This window comes from Lygodium microphyllum, chromosome 17 (assembly GCF_053477565.2).
Source record: "Lygodium microphyllum isolate KBCC chromosome 17, Lygodium_microphyllum_v1.1.10, whole genome shotgun sequence".
Classification (NCBI taxonomy): Eukaryota; Viridiplantae; Streptophyta; class Polypodiopsida; order Schizaeales; family Lygodiaceae; genus Lygodium; species Lygodium microphyllum.
The window spans coordinates 12,168,437-12,189,302 of record NC_141151.1 but is presented as its reverse complement, the minus strand read 5'-3'; the positions used below and the strand labels follow the sequence as shown (position 1 = coordinate 12,189,302).

At 39.9% G+C, this 20,866-nt stretch overlaps 1 protein-coding gene across 4 annotated transcripts; it reads left to right on the top strand.

Moving 5' to 3' along the window:
• The first annotated feature begins 147 nt into the window (after positions 1 to 147).
• LOC148021574 (uncharacterized) lies at positions 148 to 20,515 on the top strand. Of its 4 annotated transcripts, XM_087696635.1 has the most exons (15): positions 275 to 414; positions 9,210 to 9,290; positions 10,735 to 10,871; positions 16,451 to 16,525; positions 16,760 to 16,867; positions 17,316 to 17,367; positions 17,447 to 17,509; positions 17,586 to 17,639; positions 18,511 to 18,609; positions 18,809 to 18,877; positions 18,990 to 19,105; positions 19,179 to 19,239; positions 19,324 to 19,478; positions 19,560 to 19,641; positions 20,091 to 20,512. In XM_087696635.1, exons 4-15 carry the CDS (start codon positions 16,479 to 16,481, stop codon positions 20,184 to 20,186), a joined length of 1,002 nt encoding a protein of 333 aa, XP_087552761.1. In that variant the 5' UTR covers positions 275 to 414; positions 9,210 to 9,290; positions 10,735 to 10,871; positions 16,451 to 16,478; the 3' UTR covers positions 20,187 to 20,512. The 4 variants fall into 4 exon arrangements, with proteins under 4 accessions (XP_087552758.1, XP_087552759.1, XP_087552761.1 ...); XM_087696632.1 differs by lacking the exon at positions 9,210 to 9,290 and having other exon boundaries at positions 148 to 414; XM_087696633.1 differs by lacking the exons at positions 9,210 to 9,290; positions 16,451 to 16,525 and having other exon boundaries at positions 151 to 414; positions 20,091 to 20,509.
• Positions 20,516 to 20,866: the final 351 nt, after the last annotated feature.

Here is a 20,866-nt window from a genome sequence, read left to right as displayed (position 1 = left end):
AAGGATGAAACGAACTCTACTTTTCTTGAACACTGATAAATAGTACAAAGAGTATACATTAAGAGTATAGATACAGATAGCAGAGTTTTGGCCATTCTCCATTCTAAAAGCAAAATGGTCTGCTCTAGAGATAAAAAGTATTCTTTAAACGTCGGACATCGGTATTAGACTCTGTCACAAATATTTTTCAAGTGTCGGACAGCCGTGTGAAACTCTCTAAGTCTCTCATATACGCCAACCAACGCCAAATTCTAATGCAGAAAGAGAGGCGTCCTCATCATCCTCATCATGATCCGCTGCAGTTCGAAGAAGCTCTTGCTTGCCAGCACAGCCGGTCGAAGAGCTCTCTCCACCCTTGACTGGGATGCCTATCGTTTGTCTCCTGATCAATTACACTTCAGACAGCTCGCCTCGGTCAGCTCTCTCTCTCTCTCTCTCGGAATTACAGAATATTGAAAAAGCAATGGCTAGAACCGTAGGTAGCCATAGAGATGGTCTCGATTATATCTCTTTTGAAAATACCGAAGATGGAACTAGCTTTCCATGGTTAGCCTTTGGTGACGAGATTAAGAGCAATGATTTAGAATCGGCTCCCTATCGCCTCGACTACAGAGTCTTAGTAGTGAATTTTTGGCTTTTCATGTGATTACTTACTTATCCAAGAAAGACTCCTCAAGTTCTCACTGAATTTGACTGAGCATTGGTGTCAGGCGTCCTCCATCATTACTAGGGCAAGCTTACCGTCTTGAGACTTTTTGTAGAGATAACCGTTAATCTTCTATGTATGGATTTGGAATGGTATCGACATAATTGGAACATTGATGGGATTGAATTTAAGGATTGAACTAAAATATGCTTAAGCTCAAGCAAAGCTGAGCTAGAATCAGGCTTGGGTTTAATGGGCTAGGGCGAAATTAAAAATGGATTCCTGCGTTTAAGGTTAACTGACGTAAATTGAACTCCTGCACGGATTGGTTAGAATCTGATGTTGAAATTACGGGAGCTTAACCCAGTTCCTTCAGGCATGGACTTTTCAAAATGTTAGGCCAGGTTTCATGCGATGAGATGGTTGGGAATCAATGCCTTTTTCTTGTGCTAGATCACTAGAAATAAAATGGACTTATTCTTTTAATAGCTCAGGTTCCGTGGAATCATAGTCTTTCTGCTTAGATCTCATATCTTGGCCTTGGCTGGTGAGAGTAGTTGGAGATAGGTAATTCATCACTGCAGATCTGCAAGTAGTTCTACTAGATTGGCACACTGTGGGCTTAGTTTGGAAAACCAGTGAGGGGGCTTCCTGAGCAGTAAGGATTGTATAGGCATGTTAGTAACAATAAAGAAATGCAACAAGGGGCACCAGGCTTTGGGGCCACTCTTTTTCTGTGTCCAAATGTAGGAGTATTGTAGCTCCAAAATTTGATTTGTTTTTCTATTGTTGAATTTCAATTTTCAAGATTAGGTGCTTGCAAGTTAAAGTTCACTGCCCTTTGTTACACTAAGGCCAGTTTCAGCTAGCCTAACATCCTACAATGGCATCCTAGGTTCATTCACCTTGAACTTTATGGCTGACTAGCCACACTGTCCTTAAATGGTTCGTTGTGTTATTTTCTGATTGATTTTTCTCATTATACGTGGGTATATTTTCTAGAGCTGAAGTTGGAGGCTTTTGCTGTTTTTGCTATGTGGGTTAGGCTTCTCACAAATCATATGGGTGTCACAAATCAATTGGGTGCTCAGATTGGGATAGCTTGATCTAGTAATGGTGGTGAATTTGTTTCCCAGTAGTTTATTGAGTTCTTGCAACAGCATGGTGTTGTCCACCAACTGACCTCAACAAAATCTCCCTTGTAGAATGGAGTGGTCAAGCAAGAAGCATTGGTCATGAATATGACTTGCTCCATGTTGTTCACAGTTGAACTACTTGGGCACCGTTGGTCAGAAGTTGTTGACACTGCAATGTACCTTTTGAACCAGAGCCCCAACGGCAGTGGTCCCTCACAAGACCCCATTTGAGGATTTTTATGGCATCAAGCCTGCTCTTTTCACATCAGCATCTTTGGTTGCTGTGAATACACGTACACACCAGGTGATAAGTGGGCACAGCTCTCACCTAGATTGAGGCTTTTGATCTTTATAAGACTCTTTGGAGGTCAATGCCTATCATTTGTTCAATCCTTGAGCAAACATGATCATGATCCAAAGAAGTGTGGCGTTTGATGAGAGGGACATAATTCAAGCTCTGTTGCACTCACAACTCCTCTCCTTGTGTCTAAAGAGCCTTGACCTTTTTCTGTCCCTGATCCAACTGACGAACTGTTGTCTTCATGACAGCCTTCCAGGGGCCTGCCATGCTTGCACCAAGGAATTGTAGTCCTCATGACAACCTCCCAAGGACTTCCTTTGCTTGTATACCAAGAGACTAGGAGAGATTTAGGGGTCATATTGTAATTCCTAGATAGGTCTCCAACTTGCACATATGACATGAGACAAGCCATACAAGCATGAAAATAAAGATAGAGGATGGACATTGAGATTATTCCCAGCTATAGGGCCAAATGGGCTCACCCCCAAGCCTTGAAACTAACATGTTAGGCCAAGCTCCCATTGTAAGGGCTGATATACCATGCCATCAGCCCGCACCATCCCAGTGTGTGGATGGAGCCACCTAGGGTCTAGAGTGCAAGAGCCATCACATGAAAGATGTTAGCACAATTGAGTCTTGAGTCCTATTTTAGAAAGTATTGGTCAAACCCTCAAGTATTATGAATGCATTCACACTAAACTCTTTGAGTAACCCTAAAGTGTTGTGACTGCATTCACACCTAGTGACCCCTAGTAGCCAATGTAGTAGGCATCCATCCATTATGTCCATACTAGCTCCCACGTAACCTCTTCTTTCAAGAAGTTCTTCTAATTGACCACCAACAATATAGGACTAAAGAATTCAATGGAATTGCTTAGATTTGTTCCATGTGCCCAAAGCATTCTGTCAAATAGGTTACTTGGAAACATTGATGAATTCGGATATTTGAGAGGTAAAATCCAAGTGGAAAGATACTTTGTGAAAAGAGTGTATGACACATGTGGGTGCAATCAAGTCATAGCCCCACCCAATACCTTTTGGTATATCCACAAACCATTGGAGAGCTCTAAGGATAATAGTGATGGTGCTCAAAGCTCATAACCCTACATTAGTAAGAATGGGTGGGATCCAAAGCCAATAGCTTAATATTATTATAAGCAAACCGAATCTGAATTGGGTAATGTAACATTTGTAATAAGATTGATTATGGGAAACCTATGCTCAACACATATTTTCCAAGGGTGTGATTATGAATTTTGGTCTATCTATTGATCTTGAATTACTCTGAGGATGAGAGAGAGAAATGGGGCTCCAAATATGGATGCCCATTTGGTAAAAATAGCTAGTGAACTAAGAAAGACGGTCATTGACAATTTCATCCAGAAAATTATATAACGATAGCAATGAAAAATTGTCACAATTATTTTAAATTGCCAAGCCTCTTGACAAAAAAACATGCCAATTTGTGGCTTTGCACAATTTTTCTAGCAAACATAAAACAGGCCATTGGTGGCAATCCCATTGAAATCCATCACTATATGAAGCCATTGAATTTATAGAGGATGTAAGATGAAACCAGCCTCCCTTTCGTGGATAGGTGGTAATTCCTTGATTACAACTTAGTCACAGTAGCAACATTTATTATAGAATTGAGAAATGCAAATTAACTCATAATCTTGGACAATGTACACCTTGTTGGCCCCAAAAGTAGCATCCCTTTTAGTTAATTGAAGAAGAAGTTGATGTACAATGGGATTTTCCCAATCCCTTTCGTTATTCTAGCTTCCCTTGTTGTCCAAAATGACTAGCAAGTCTTCAATCTGATTTGCCCCTTGATTTGGGCAATCAATTGATCTTCATCCGCTTTGATAGAGATGGAGAATGCCCCAAATTCATTGATTTGCTGGTCCCTCCACTTGAATTTGACTGAAAACAGCTTCTGCCCTGTTAAATCCAAGTCTTGGAGCTTCCAATTTCTGGCATGCTTCTCGAGACTATTGCTAAACCCTAATTTTTGCTACAAATTAGGGTTTATAGTAGAGAAATCTAGAATTTCTCAGCCTGTGGTGATCTTAATGCTGTAATCTTCGGAGCAAGGCTGTTGAAAGATCGGGAGATGAGAGGGAATGCCAAGGAGAGAGAAAATTCAGACTTTCTTCGTGAAGAACTAAGAAAATCAATCATTTATTGCTGCTCCTCTCTCTCAACAGCCTGTAGATGCTGTCTCCTGTTATAGATTGGTCTTCTCTTGCCCCTCGCTACCTTAGAAGCCTTGCAGATCAAACTAGCAGCATCTTCTCTCTCTCTCTTGCAGGTTGAATGCACTAAAAATGCCTCTCTCTAGCCTCTAAAGACGTTTTTCAGTCTTGAATGGGCATTTTCGACAAGTGTCAACCTTCCTAAATGGTTTTTTCAGCATTATCTATAGTTAAATATGATATTTTAGTCTTTAAATATGAAAAATTAATCTAATAATTATTTCGGTGCCCAGAAAAATAATCCGACTAGCCAATAATTAAATTGCTTAGACAATTTCCATTCTCGAGTGTCTCTACGCCATCTTTGACCATCAGAGTGGCATTAGGTACCATTAAACGCCACTTTTCTAGTGTCACCAACTAGCACTTATGGCGGCCAAATGAATGACCTAGGCTAATAATTGGCACTAGATATCACCAAGTACATATGTAGCATAACTTATAGCAACTTTTGCCTTTGACATGCCATGATTTTCTTGGGTCTCAGGCTCGTAAATTTACTCTAACCCCAGCTATACCTCACATGTGAAACATTTATTTAACCATGTGATTAAAAATCAATCTACATGTTAAGTGAAGTCTTTAAAAATATATGTCCTCATGATAGTTCTTCCCCTTAAAATCCTTGCAATCGTCATCAATTGCACTGCCATATGCATTAAAAGCAAAATAATGGATTGGAATTTTCACAAGGTATCATAATTAACACAACATTGCGCATTGTTGATCAACCATTCCATATGCCCAACACATGCTAAAAATTACCAGCCAACATAACATAACATAAGACTCAAAGAATCTCAAAAACATTGCGAGATTATCATGTGATATGTCTATTTCTCATGAGCTTAACTCATTCGGCAAAACCAAACCATAGCATAGCATAAACCATGGCTAAAACATCAATGGCATCATAACATATGTTGCTTTTCACAAACCCAACTGAATACCACTGAATATTAATGAACATACACTGAAAATCAGCATTTGTTAATCAGTCCCCACTGATCATTAATCAATGCAAATGTACAACTTTAGAGTTGCAGTGAAAACCATATCCATATGCATACCAAACATAGTGACCAGTACACTGAATAGTGATCTTGGGGCAAACATACTATCAACTATAGTACCCTAAATGTATGTTGAATACATTTGAGATCCACTACATCTAGAGCTGTCCATCACTGTGGAGCGGAGGTGCTAGCTTTCTCACGAGCATCAAGTAATACTCTGGGCCCCTGCTCTGTTGAACCTGATTAAGCCCAACTCTAACTGGAAAGCATCAAGGTAAAACTGCAACAACTGAGGATAGTCTACCAAGTCATCCTCCTCTATCCATTTGGCATCCATTGGTGAATAATTGTGAAACTTCACCAAGTGCCTTTTGGAAACCTTACCCTTGATCTTCCGCTCTTTGTGTGTCAAAGTTTGCTCTAGTACCAGTATTTCATCAAGCTCTTTAACCTCTGGCTGAATTTCAGCAGATACATCCTTTGGCACATTACTATGAAAAGGCCTAAGCAAGCTCACATGAAAGGCATTGTGTATTCGCCAGTGTGGAGGCAATTTCAGCCTATAGCACGCATTAGTAATCCTCTCCAACTCTTGAAATGGCCCATAGTATCCCATAGACAGCTTTGGATACAATCGCTCTTTGCCCTTCATTTTTTCCAGTCGTGGCTTTTTAAAACACAACAATACATAATCGTTCTCTGTAAAGTGCAAAGCCTGCCTATGACAATCAACTGCCCTAATTTTCAGCTTTATTTTCAGATTTATTATTTTCCTCAGCCTTGGCCTCTCGTTGACATGTGACTTGGCATCATTGTCTTGGAATCGTGCATTCTTTTCATGCAGCAATGTGTTGGCTGTAATAGCAGTTTCTATAAGTTGAGACATGTTGGAAACAATGGACTTAATGCAAAAATCCTGAATACCCTTTTACAAACCACGAATATACTTCTCCACTTGCTCATAGAGGGGTACTGTGCGATAAGAAGTATCAAGCAGCAATGCATCCCAAAACTTCTTATTATACTGATTCAAGTTCTTACAATCTTTGAAATTCAACCGATTCCAAATTGTCATAATGTCTACTTCAAAGGTACTTGTCAACCAATTTGAAGCAAACATTTGCTTGAACTGGACCCAAGTGGTAGGTGAGTTCCCTTGAATAAGAAGTGTAGACCACCTCTACAATGCGTTTCCTTTCAAAATGTGGTTGCCCTTTGTATCTTAGATGCCTCTGAGAAGTTGCCTCTAAAGTAGACTGCATCAAACTGCTGAATAAAAACAAGTTCTTTCAGCCTATCTTGTGCACCACTCAAAGGCTCAAACTTCACACTTTTCCCACCTTCATCATAGTCCTTTAGTGGACCTATGGGAGTTAAGTTATCATAAATAGGCTGTTGCAAAAAGGGTGCTCGTACATGGATTGGCACTACCAAGTTGGCCATGCATTTGCATTTGCTGCCCCACGAGTACCAACTGTTTGTGCTCATTAAGTATTTTGGGCTCTTCCAAAGAAGCCTTAGGCATTTCCTTCAGTTCTTGCGGTTGTCTCAAAGCTGTAGAAGGTGTCTTCTTCTCTTGGCCTTTGCTGTCATTCCTTGGGGCATTCACGAATTGAGAAAAATGGGGATCCTTTGCCAATTCTACAAAAAGATTTGTTGCTCTAGGCATTCGATCCTCGAAGCTATCATCGAATTCTTTAGCCCCTTGCTGGTCATTAACCTCTTTATTCATTGAAGTGCTAACATTTGGGTCATTTCCCACATTTTCAGCTTGCTGTCCACGCTGAGAACCATGTCCAATGTTGGTCATTGCATTTTCCTCTTCACCACGCGATTGACCAAGGAGTGATGCATTCTTTCCACTTGATCCCATATCACCATGTGAAGACATGCTTGCTGTAATTCACTGTTGAGATGCAATTAGGATTTTCCCAATTCCTTTCGATATTCCAGCTCCCCTTGTTGTCCAAAATGACTAGCAAGTCTTCAATCTGATTTGTCCCTTAATTCGGGCAGTCAATTGGTCTTCATCCGGTTTGATGGAGATGGACAATGCCCCAAATTCATTGATTTGCTGGTCCCTCCACTTGAATTTGATTGAAAAACACCTTCAGCCCTGTAGAATCCAAGTCTTTTGTTGGTGCAGATTAGGGTTTATAGCAAAGAAATCTGAAATTTCTCAAATTCTAGTGATCTTAATGCTGTAATCTTCGGAGCAAGGCTATAGAAAGGCTGGTAGGTGAGAGAGAATGCTAAGTAGAGAGAAAATTCAGTCTTTCTTTGCGAAGAATTGAAGAAAATCAGTCATTTACTACTGCCGCTCTGTCTCAACAGCCTGTAGATATTGTCTCCGACTATAGATTGGTCTTCTCTTGCCCTTTGCTGCCTTAAAAGGTCCTCCAATGACTTGTAGATCAAACTAGTAGCATCTCCTTCCTCTCTCTTGTAGACTGAATGCAGTAAAAATGCCTCTCCAGTCTATAAAAACGTTTTTCAGTTTTTCATGGGCATTTTTGACAAGTGCTAACCTTCCTAAATGGTTTTTTCAGCATTATCCATAGTTAAATATTAATTTTTAGTCTTTAAAGAGTGAAAATCAGTCTAATAATTATTTCGGTGCCTTGAAAAATAATCTGATTGGCTAATAATTAATTTGCCTAGGCAACCTCCATTCCTAAGTATCTCTGCGCTATCTTGACTATCAGATTAGCATTAGGTACCATTAAATGTCACTTCTCTAGTGTCACCAACTGACACTTATGCCAAATGAATAACCTAGGCCAACAATTGGCACTAGATACCACCAAGTACTTGTGTAGCATAACTTATAGCAACTTTTGCCTTTGACATCCTGTGATTTACTCGGGTCGCGAGCTCGTAAATTTACTCTAACCCTAGTTACACCACCTCACATGTGGAACATTTACTTACCATGTGATTAAAAATTAATCCACATATTAAGTGAGGTTTTCGAAAATACACGTCCTCATAACATAAGACCCCAACCTATTTGTGCCATTCAGCTTCATGAGGTTGACACAACAAGCACTTGTGCACATATGCATTCTCAAAGGATGCCATTGTGAGGAAATGGTAGGTTTTGCAGAGAGAAAACATGGACATGTGCAACAATTACCAATTACAAAACTTAGAAACTTAGAGAATGAATGAGATACAATGGGGGATCTCAGGGAGTAGAGGCTGTCCAACAGCCAGTCTTTTCTCATGGGAGCAGGTTGAGGGATGGATACCAAGTGCAATAATCCACCATTGCTGATGAGGAAATCTGATGCAGAGGACTTAAGACAGCAGGGAACCAGGTTGGATGTTGAAATGCAGTAGTGTTGGGGCTGGAGCCACAAAAATGCAGCAATGTATTGCCTTGCAACAGCCTTTGGGTGAAGAAGAGGTGGCTGGACTGACAACGCAGCAGCCTGGAGCTGTAGCTGATCAAAATACAGCTTGTCATGAAGTGGAGTGGCTGTCAAGCAGGGGCCCCAGCTTCCAGGAGACGAAATGCAGCTGGCTGTGACACACAACAGTCCTCCAGAGAGCCAGCAGCAGGGGTGGCAGCCTGGATGAGTGAAGGCAACAGCTGGTAGAGAAGAAAGATGGTGCATATGATGATGAAAAGGGAGGAAAAAAGATCAGAGATTGAGTGAGATGAAGAATGCCCACAACATGCCCTTTTTATAGGAGATTTTGGGTTTTTTCCCTATCGCCGAGTGAAATAGCCGTTTCTCTAAATAATTCTTTTTGGGGCTATTTTTGGAGTTAAATTAGGACAAAATGTATGATAATCTATTTGAAATCAAGGCCTTTGGTTTTACTTGCTCAACATCCATCTTGCAGCCATTACGTGTACTTGCGATCCGAGGCGAAAGTTGGGTGTTGGACATCAAGATATGTGCTTGTGAATATCCTTAAAAATAGGTACGCTAACTTTGCCTCGCTTAAAAGTAGTTGACTGCTGATGGAATACTTTGCACGCTTGAGGTTTTCCACAAAGGAAACTTTACGGTTCACTGTCCTAGCCAGCCATGTTGAGACAACCATTTCTCATGAGATGCTGCCCAGAAAAAGCACCTATAAAGAATAAAAGGTTCATGCAATCCTCACACATTCCCAGTTGTAGGTGTTAAAAGACCACATATAGGCATACATGATGGGTACAATCCCTGTGCTCTTGTTATGACTGAGAAGCTAGAATATCATGTCTAGAAGACTCCAGCTGACAGAGGATTTTAGACTGATTCAGTAGAAGCCTTGACTCACGTCTTGTTGTCCTTCAGATGTCTTGATCCCAGGTCCTAACCCTACGCCAATAGGGACATAAGAGTATTCACGTGAACAAAGTTTATTCTATTGCCATAGGGGGTTGTTGCTACATAAAGTCCTTTTGTTCCAGCCTTGTCAAGAGAAGAGAGCCAATTTTGCCAGCTGGTCATCTCCTACTGCTCTTGGTTACATTGACCTGAGTCCTAACACTAGGCCCATAGGGATGTTACACTATTTATAGAAACAAGTTTCTCCTGTTCATCTATGGTTTGGTACTACGATAGAGGCTATCAACACAGGCATGTCGAGAAATGACATCAGAATTGTTTGGCCTTTCTAGAAGTTCTTATTCCAGCGTGTGAAGCTGGTCCAAGTGATGTTCCATATTCATTCTCAGCATTTTAGCATCTCTTTAATGTTGGGAAGAGGCATGCAAAATGAAAAAGAGAGCCTAATCTGCTCCTCAGTAAGTAAATCTGAGTTTAAAGTGCATAAAGGCCTCTAGCCCAGGCACACCTACATTTAAGGATAGAAAAGAAGTACAAGCATGGCTGTTGGTTCCAACTGCTAGTTGCTGCAAACAGCAGGGCAGTTTATTCATCATAACAGAATAAATCCATAGAACTTGATCATTAGGGCAGTGACTCTTTACACTATTCAGGTGTTGATTAAAGCCCCAAGCTCAATTGGTGCATTCAATTAGGCTGACTAGTGGCAGGTGCCAATAACATGCTATGCAGGATGGCCTGCTGCCGGGGAACAATATGTATGCAATTTTGATCTTAAAAACATCACTAATGGTTAAAAATTTGGTGTTATCCAAGTTGTGATACCTGAAGTGCTACTTCATGCATAGGACCTAAATGTCTGCATTTAGTCTTCTCTCTGTGCTGCTTATTAGTGCATGGGCTAATAAATTTTGCTGGAAGTGTTTTTGGGTGCTTACAAGATTCATTTGAGTAATTTTTAGTTGCAATTCATAGGGATGTTCTTGTCAAAAAATTTTCTCACCTTGCACACATTTCTTGTTTGTCCAACAAACTACAATGTATGGTTTTATCAGATATATTGACTGACCCTTTCACAAATGTGTGTATAGGACTTTGCTAGGCAAGAGCTGGCACCCCATGCAGCAGATTGGGATAGAAATGGACATTTTCCAGTAGATATCTTGAGGAAATCTGCAAATTTAGGCTTTGGGGGCTTATATTGCTCGCACGAATTTGGTGGTTCAAAGTATGCTCCTCAGTCATCATATTGAATGTGGTCTACTTATCTTAAACTTACTAACCTTCTTTTAAAAGAGAATTCATTACATACATTGTATCGTCCTTTTTATGTAAGTAATCCAGCAAGAAACTTATTTCTAGATGCTTAAGAACTGACAGTGGTTCTGGATTATTCTGTATTTTTGACAACTCACTGCCAACTGGTTGATGCAGAATAGTGTGATTTTGATGAGGCAAAAATCATACTATTCTGCATTAGTGCAAAGGATGTTGTAGGGCTCAGTATCAACTCCCCTTGTCACACTATCACCGTTCCAAACCTCATGCCCATGGCTTGCTTTCTGTCCTCTTCTCCCTTGCCTTCTGCACTCATGCCATCCTCTCCTGACTGGCCAGCTCCACCTCCCTCTCTCTGTAGACACACCTGAGCCTTCCCATCCCGCCTCTCTTCCACTGCCAGTTACTCTGCCTCTGTCCCCCTACCAGCATACCCTGCCAACCACTTGGCCTCCCTCCCCCTGTCAGCAGCAGCAATTGACAAGATTACTTTGGATAGTTTAAATGATACAGTAGGATGAGATTTTCAGTCACCATAGGCAAGTAGAATACAGTTCCTGTCATGGCATATGTTCAATTTTACCTGCAGTTGAGCAAAAGGAATATTGATCCTTGGTCAATAAAGGAAAAATTCCAAGCTGTCATTATTCAACTCGTTTGATATAGGATTGGAAGAAAGTTTGGTGTCATGTTCTATGGTCTGGTAGACCATCTTTAGAGGGAAACTCCATGTGTTTGAGAAGTATACACTGAAATGTGGTCTTTGATAAACACTAGCAGTTCAAGAGCATGTGAAGGTTTATAATATGTCTAAACTGGGCTTTAGAGATATTGATGATGATGGAGAGGTCCTTTCATTTCCATGTGCCCAACAATGATAAAGCTTGGAATGCTTACAAACACATAGGAACAAAGATCAAAGCTTTATTGCAGTCTTATGAGCCTATCCCTCAACTCAATTGAATGGATATACTTATGGATTTCAGAAAGTAACTGACCTACTCGTGCACTTTCATTTGCATGGAATTCCACCTAAATACGCAAGCATATTTAATCACATTCACGAGTTGTGCAGCGTAACACAATATTAGTGAGTTAGGGAATCTCCCAATTCCCATTTTTTGAATACTAAAAAAGTGGCACACGGATAACATGCCCATAAGTTTCTCAAAACCATATGATGTGACCTATCATTGCAAAGTGCTTGAAAAATGGAATCTATTGAGCTATAGAGTGCTCGATATGGAGTTATAGTGTTCAAGTTATGACATATTTGAATATTTGACCATGTGTTCCAAACTTATGGAAAATTCCCATATTCCCCAATATCGTGTTGCATGCTAATTCTCTTTGGCAGACAAATTTAATAAAGGGCTGGAACCGAATTCTTTGGCAAAACATAAGAAAACAAATTGCCTTAAAACAAAGTTTGTCTCTTTAGATTTATTTGATTGTAGTGCTTACACAAAAAATGCCTAAGTGCCAAATTGCCTTACCTTATTGTATGAGATGCTCATAGCCTATAGAGATGACCCAACTTAACTTTGATCATGTGGACTAAGGCTGGAAATTGATGTTCTTGTCTATGCAATGGAGGTTTTGTGGAAACATAAGGAAGGTGCCAATTGTATGTTGAATTGATGTTTTGGTTCGCAAGAGAGCTGTCTAAGAGAAATTTGCTGATGGTGGACAGCAGCTTTGGATCAATACATTGGCTGCTTTTTGAAACTGGACCATTCCTGTTGAGCTTTGGATTTTGTGACATTTTCAAGGTTTGTACCTACATGCCCTTTTTGCCACAAAATTGGTTGTAGTTGGAGAGAAGCGCTTTCTCACATGGAACAGATGGGTAGGATTCAAAGGATGAATATCCTAGGTCATTATCGTAGGCCGCTTTGGAATCTGATTTGAAGTATGATTGAACCATTTCAGTTGGTTCTTGTTTTTCATGCCTACTTTATAAACTTGATTTCTAAGAATGACAAATTTGGTCTACCTTCTTTGCAACATGGCTTGTAATACATATAAATCAAATATGTTCTCTGCTTTGCTGATCATATTGGTGCTAATCAAGTGCCCGTAAGACCTTGGGGCTGCCAAAATGCAACCACATCGGGCTATGGAAGCCGTTGAATCAAGCCTCAATGGTGCCTCAAGCTGTAACACCTGTTTGACTTAGATGTAGAGCTTGAACATGAGAATAGTACCTCTTTCAAGATGTGGACAGCAAGCATGAAAGTCGCAAGAGAAGCTCAAATCCTCGATCTTCATGATTGAAGATTTACTCCTTGCACTCCTTGCTCCAAGCACGAGTTTCACAAACACATGTTTGATATCAGTTTAGAGGAAATCAATGGTGGGATGCAAGGTAGAAGCTATGGAGTGCAATATAATTGTTATCTTTACTTACATATAATTGTACAATGTGTACTTGTACAAGGGGTGCCTACTCAGCCATTGACCATTGGCCTTTATCCTAAATAGATGGCAACTCACAAAGATTAGAGGATACCATCCAATCTATTCTCAAGGACGACAAGGAGTGCTTGAGGGCCAAAGTCCCAAGTAGTAGTGTTGGCGGACCAATCAGGTAACGCCTTGGCTGTAAAGAAGACAACTTGCAAAGCTGGTCCAGAAACCATGTGCACAGTGGGGTCTCCCTTGCTGGTGTGGAGGATGACCCACTCTCAACTGTGGATGTGGAGCAGAAGTATCGTCGCCTGATGTGCTCAAGTTCCTAGGTATGAAAGAGGTTCAAGTCTTGGACAGATTGTCCTTGGCCTTTAAGACACTCCTTGTCAAAATGACCGGCCTTTTGGCAATTTTGATAGTATCAATTCCTTTTGGGAAGGTTTTTCTAACTTGATTTCAGTCCTAAAGGGGAGTTACTTTGCTCCTCACTACCTGATTCACTATTAGTGTTGTTTTTTCCACCTCCTTGCTTCACCTTCTGGGAACTCAAGGCCCCCTCTAAATATTTGATCAAACAACCTTGCGAAACACAAAAGTTGACATTCAAACTCATAAAAGGTAGGTAACTAGGACTATGAGATAACTTGTTGGATAAAATTGAAATCTTTTTGGGGCAATTTGTTCATGAACAAAGTGGCTTGATTGTTGGCTGAGTTGGGTAAGTCAATTGTGGGGAATTCAGCGACGATTGATCACCGATACTTAACCAACTTGACATTCAAATAATCTCTCTTAATGATTTTGAACTCTTGGAGCTCATGGTTGAGGTTGATAGATGGGGTAGAATCATGAGTTGCGTAGTGGTCAACTAGGTGCGCCAATGCTCAGATGCAAGGTCAAATTGTTGGAGTTGGGAGTGAAATTTCAAACGATAGCTATGCCATTTTTGCTCTCCCAAGAGCAAACTACCTTGTTTGAGATATCAAAGCAAGTAGAATTGTTGAATGCCATGGGTTTAAATTATTTTATGCTCGGGGCACTATAATGCATTACTCTAGTGTGCTCATGGTTGTTCATGAAGGATTTCAGCCGGTTCTCATCTAAATGATGTGTTTGACCCTTTTTTTCATGATTGTAATTATGTTTGAAGGTGAAGCTTTATGGCTGGTTGGATTCTATGCACCTAATGATGCCTGACATTGATGCGATTTATGGGATCCATTGAAAGCAATCTTGTCCCTTGGTAGACCGGGCTTGCTAATGGGCAACTTCAATATGTGTGTTGCTCCTTCGCAGTCTACCTTTGAGCAGTTAGTAAAATGGATGCATCGGAAGGTCGTGCTTGGGATGCTTTTGCATTGGCAATTGGGAAACAAGTTCTTTGGTCTTTGCTCTGTCCATTAGTTTTGGGACGGTTCTCATTCAGATCAGCATACTATGATATGGAGTTGCTTGGATTGTATGTATGTCATGTAGGATGATGCTTTCTTACTAGAGATGCTGGAGCTGAGGGTATCACAAAAATATGCTCTATTTGATCAATTTCCTGTGTAGTTTGACATCCTTAGACAGCCCATTAGCCCCCTTTGCACAGTTTTTGGGCAGGCTTCCTTTGTGTCTTAGTTTCTCCTTTTTGAGTGATGCAATTTTCAATGGTTACATAAGACAAAAATTTGATAGGTTTTCGCTTGACTTTCCAGGTGTAGGTAGTGCCTCCTTTGAATAGTCAATTTGAAATGTGCAAAGGGTTGGCAGGCAATATGGGATTCACCATACTTCGCTTTGCAGGCAGCGCATGCATGCTGTTGATGAATTGTTTTCCTTGGTTCGTCCCTTTTTGCTTGAGTCTTTGCATGATGCTTTCCTTGCTCCATTGTCTATATGCTTAGCTGATCTTGTTAAGCACTTTTAGATGTGCTGTTATTAGCCAGACAAGTTGAAAGCCTTGACAAAGGGACCACAAGATAACTCTTGTCAATCCCGCAAATTCTTTTATGATTTGAATTTTGCATGTATCCTTTGCTTGGAAGAACATGGTGAGACTATAGAATGCTGATGGTTAGATGGTTACAGAGACCCTAGTCCATTATTCATTTGAATAGATAATTTTTTTGGATCTTCTTGGTTCAAGGTGTCTACCTTCTGATTAGATTGCGCATGCTCGTTCAGTTTTTTATGCCTTGATTAGGGATCATGTTTCTCTTGACATTCATGTTCTTTTGGACTATGGAGGCTGATATTTGTGTGGAGGTTATGGATGTCTTATTACACTTGCCCAGAGATAAAAGCCGTGGTTGGGATGGTCTCACAAATGAATTTTTCGGGACTTATGCTACTTGCTTGGTGAAGCCTTTGAAAGCCATGTGAAGTTTGGGCTACTAGAATCATGCTTGCATGTCAAAAATAAGGGGCTATCAAGTTGATCCCCAAAGTTCCGTCCCCTTTGATGCTCAAACATTGGGGGGACTAATTTTCTTGATTGGTACTATGTACAAGATATTTTCGAAGGTGTTGGCTAATCGCCTTCATGAGCATCTCCTTGCCATTGTGCATCCCCATTAGTATGATTTCATCCAGGGTAGGAATATTTTGCATATATCTTGTATGTACAAATGGCTATAGATTATTGTGTAGTGAAACTAGCCTTCCTTTCAATAATGACGTGATTTACACTAATTATAGACTACAATAATAAAATTCACATAAACTGAAAATGCAACTGTTACATCTTAATCTTGGACAATGGATAGTTGTTGGCCCCAAAATTGGTGCCCTTTGCAGTATTTCGTTATCTTGTATTGCAATTTGGATGGAATACACTGAGATTTTGGAATCTCCTTTGCTCTCCAATTGCTTCTTGTTGTTTTAAATGATCAGCAAGCCTGAACATTGCAAAGAAAAGTGTCAAGCCATTTCATTAGGTTCCATTCTCTCAGAATACACCTTGGTTTCTGCAACATGCAAACATGATTTGAAGACCAGAAATTTCCTCAACAAGTATGTGGTTTGTACTTGGAAGCGATTTTCCAGAAACTTCTGGATAGTTTGCAGATATGACAGGCATGTGACTGATTATGCTTCTTTCCTGAATAAAGTTTTTTGGTCTCTTTGGAACAGAATAATTTTACAACAAGAGAATGTGTGCATGACCTTTTCTAAAGGTCTAGAAGACCTCAGACCAGTTGTAAATGGGTGCGTTTGTTGTACCTATGTTTAATTTTGGATACTCTGTATATACCAAGGATGTAGGATAAGAAGACTCTGTTGTTAGGCTTGTTATTCAAGGTTGATCCTTCCGTTTGGAAGGGACAATACATTCTAGGTGTCATCTCACAGTAGGTACCTTTTTTGTTCTGAATGGCGTCTTTTTCAACAGGAAGTAAATATTATGACATGAACTTGTTGAAACTTTGAATGTTTCTGCAGACTGAGCAGAGCAGATGGAGCTGTCATATTTGAAGCCCTGGCATATGGTGATGTCAGTACCACTGCTTATTTGACGATACACAATATGTGCTGCTCTATCATTGATAGGTTAGAACATATCTACTTTTAAGCTTACTGTGTTTGGAAGATTTGAATATCTCAGGATAATCTCTGATACTGATCAGGGCAGGCAGGCCAATAAAGAGACATGTTTCCAGCCCTCCATACTTTAGCTAGCTGATTTGCCAGTGTGTCAAGCTGTCATGGCTTCTGTACTTGGAATGAAGCTGCCATATCATTAGCCTGATCATGACTTTATGGTTTTTACAGATCCTAACATATTTCAAAAAAACTATTTTGATAAAAAAATTGATCTTAGTTGCGACTGTGATGAGGGGGAAAAAGTCCAAAAACATAGTCAGGCATTTTCCGCTCTGTCCATGCCAAAGAAAAAGAGGCCCCCATAAGACTGTCCTGCTTACCTGAAGCGTTTAAGTTCTTACAACTATTAGATGAATACATTTTGTTCTGCTCAAAGGTTTCAAATTTATTGCAGATTTGGAACAGACCGTCAGCGGAGGCAGTGGCTACCGAGGCTCACGGCAATGGTAAGGTTCCCCAGTTCATGCCATTCTCTCATAAAGTTGTGTCTTATCTTGAATCACCTCTGACTTTGAGCTTTTATAGGAACTCCTTTCATCATATTGTTTGACTGAACCTGGGAGTGGGAGTGATGCAGCTTCTCTGCAGGTGCTTTTGCAAAAAAAAGTTTATTCTATTGCCTACAGTTCTTATATTTTACTGACAAAGTGTGAAATTATTTCAGACTTCAGCACGGCAGAAACATGGAAGCACTGATTATGTGCTGAATGGAAGCAAGGTAAGCATGCAGATGGCAATGACACTCTCCTGGCTGCTGTTAGTTTGAATTAGCACAGAGTCTGTTGCATATTGTTGAAGCATTTCTATGAGTTAATGCTCATAAAATCAGGACTTTTCTGGAAAGGAAGAGTCATGACTATTATTTCTTAATGTGATGGATTCTTAACTTTGCCAAGCTTTAAACACGATAGACTCCCTCTTCAAAATCTTATCTGCAGCGATGTTCAGTTGATGTATAGTAAAATCTTTGGTGCATTTTAACTTTGTTGACTGTTTATTTTTTCTTGAGAAGCTAATGTGAACAATAAAGAATTGGGAAAAAGCTACTACTACTAGTTTGTTGAAATACAGCTGCTTTTCATGTCTTAAGTGTAATCATGGTAACTCTTTGCAACATGTTTGGATGTGTGTGTTCTTTGCGGATGCGACTTCAACTTGATAGATCTTGATTCTTCAAAACGGTAGCTGTCACTGAAAAGTTTTACTCCCTGAGGAGTCACTATCACTTGAAAAACACTTTCAAAAATCTTGCTCTCTTCCAACTAAAACAACACAAAGCACCTGAGCTTGAAAGTGCTCGGTAGGGTCAGCATTGACTGTGAGCATTGGACATTCTCAAGAAGAATAATGCAGAATTTCTGCAGTGCATTCGCCTGGTTTGTCAGTTGAAAATTTATGCATTCATCTCTACAATGATAGGTTGAATTCTGCTTGATGATATCTGACTGAGTTTTATTCTATATCGTAGAATTTCTTCAGTGTATTCACCTAGCTTGTGAGTTGAAATTTATATTCATTCAGCTAGATAGTAGATAAGTTGAACCCTGCTATAAGACTGACACGTGACTGAGTTTGATGCTATATTTCAGGCTTTTATCAGTGGTGGTGGTGTTAGTGACATCTATCTTGTGATGGCTCGAACTGGCGCTGATGGCCCTAAAGGGATTTCCTGTTTCCTGTTGGAAAAAGTCAGTTTGTGTTCCTACATGATTCTATATCTACTAGTTGTAAAGGGCTTTCTCCTATATCTTTCTCTATATATAATCATCTAACCCAGTTCGGTTATTTCACCAATTCATCCTATGCTGTTTCTTTTCAAAATCTCAGTTGGATCCATCTCTAAATTCAAGTATGGTCTTTTGTGTTTGGTCACGTCTCTGTTTTTAGAGTATTCCTGGTTTATCGTTTGGCCGGCCAGAACATAAGCTTGGCTGGAGGTCTCAACCAACAACATCAGTAAGTTCTGATATGTTGGAGTGGTGTTTTGTATATCCACCTGCATTATGCATGTTTATAATTTCAAAGGGGAAAAAAAAACTTAGCTATGTCATTATTTGTTGCAATGTAGGTCTCATTAGATGATGTAAAGGTTCCTTGTACAAATATGATTGGAGGAGAAGGTCAAGGTTTCAAAATAGCACTATCAGGGCTTGATGGGGGCCGGATAAATATTGCGTCATGCAGGTTATTACACTTCTCTATTGTTTTGAAAACAGAGTGTATCGGGCCTGATAAGGTTTTTGTGAATTGTTGGTAGTGTGGGTGGTGCCCAATTCTGCCTTGATGTTACAGAAGAGTACGTTAAAGGGCGAAAACAGGCAAGTACAGTAATGACAATAAAGCCCTCTAGTTTTATTGCATATGCATGATTTGGTTAACTCTGAATTCCTCATTTCTGGCAGTTTGGCAAGCACATCATTGATTTTCAGAATACCCAATTTAAGCTAGCAGACATGGCCACAAGAATCCAGGCTTCTCGGCTGATGGTGGCACATGCGGCTTCAGCATTTGATACAAGTGCCTCTGGAGCCACGGCCACCATTGCCATGACAAAAAGGTAATTTCCATGTTCATGTATCACAATTCCTCTGATTCAGAGCTTCAAAGCAGTTTGTTATAAAATGTTGCTCTGTCGAAGGTTTGCCACCGAAACTTGCTATAGTGTTTGCAATGATGCATTCCAACTTCATGGTGGCTATGGATATCTCAATGACTACCCGGTATGTCATTCAAATTTTAAATCTTTAATATTCTCTGAAACATCCTGCACACATGAAATCTTCCTAGTCCTGAAGTGGATATGATGCACAATGTCACTGATACTTTTATCAATTGCTAGGTTAAACCTTGTTTACATTCTAGTATACTAAAAATTAAAGATTGAACAATGAACATTAAAAAATGGAGGAGGCTTACCTAGTAGCAGGATTATCTGTCTACCAGAAATCAAAGTGCTTCTTGTTTTCTAATCATAATATGTTAACCTAGTCTTATCCATCAATGCCTGATAAAAATAGACTTCTCGAGGATGAGTATGACTGATCTATTTGAATAGTAAGCTTATGGTTGCATGTTCATGCACTTTCTAACGCGATATTGGTATTTAGGAATATGTGAGAGATTTTGGTTATCTTGCTAATCTTATTTGCTTTGAGTGCTTAACTTTTAGGTGGAAAGGTACCTGCGTGATTTGCGAGTGCATACAGTTTTGGAAGGCACTAATGAAATCATGCAACTGATAGTTGCGAGGCAAATGTCGCGATAATGTTATGCTCAACTGATAGTTGCAAGGCAAATGCCGCGATAATGTTATGCTCAATTGTACATGATCTAATATGTTTGATGGAACAAGTGTACATAATCATGCAACTCATTGTTGCAAGGCCAACATCACAATCAACTGTACAATATGTAATTTGATGATGAAACAAGTGTACATAATCGCAAGGCAAACGTCATAACAATGTTTCAACTGCACATTATGTAATTGATTTGATGATGAAACAAGTGTACGTAATTATGTAGCAGCTCATTGCTGCAAGGCAAATGTCGTAACGATGTATGCTTAATTCTACAAGTTAATGCGATGATACATATGTACAATAAAAGATTACCATAACATTGATGCTCCCATATGATAATAAGGATATTTAAGGATTGGAATATTGGAATGGTGCTTTCTCTCGCATTCTTTCTTGTGCACTCGAAAAACTACTCAAGAAGTTGCAATGCTACTAGCACAATAAAAGCAAACCATAAAGTCGGCACAATTGGAGTGGAACGAAGATCTCTATCTACACAGCAGTTCTCTCTCTAAAGACGATTCCAATAGGAATGGGATACACTTGCCATAGATTTAGCAATATTGGCCATAATGATCCACAGCTACCAAGAATGAGGAATGGGGAACATGTAACGGGAATTGGAAATGACATTGGAATGGGG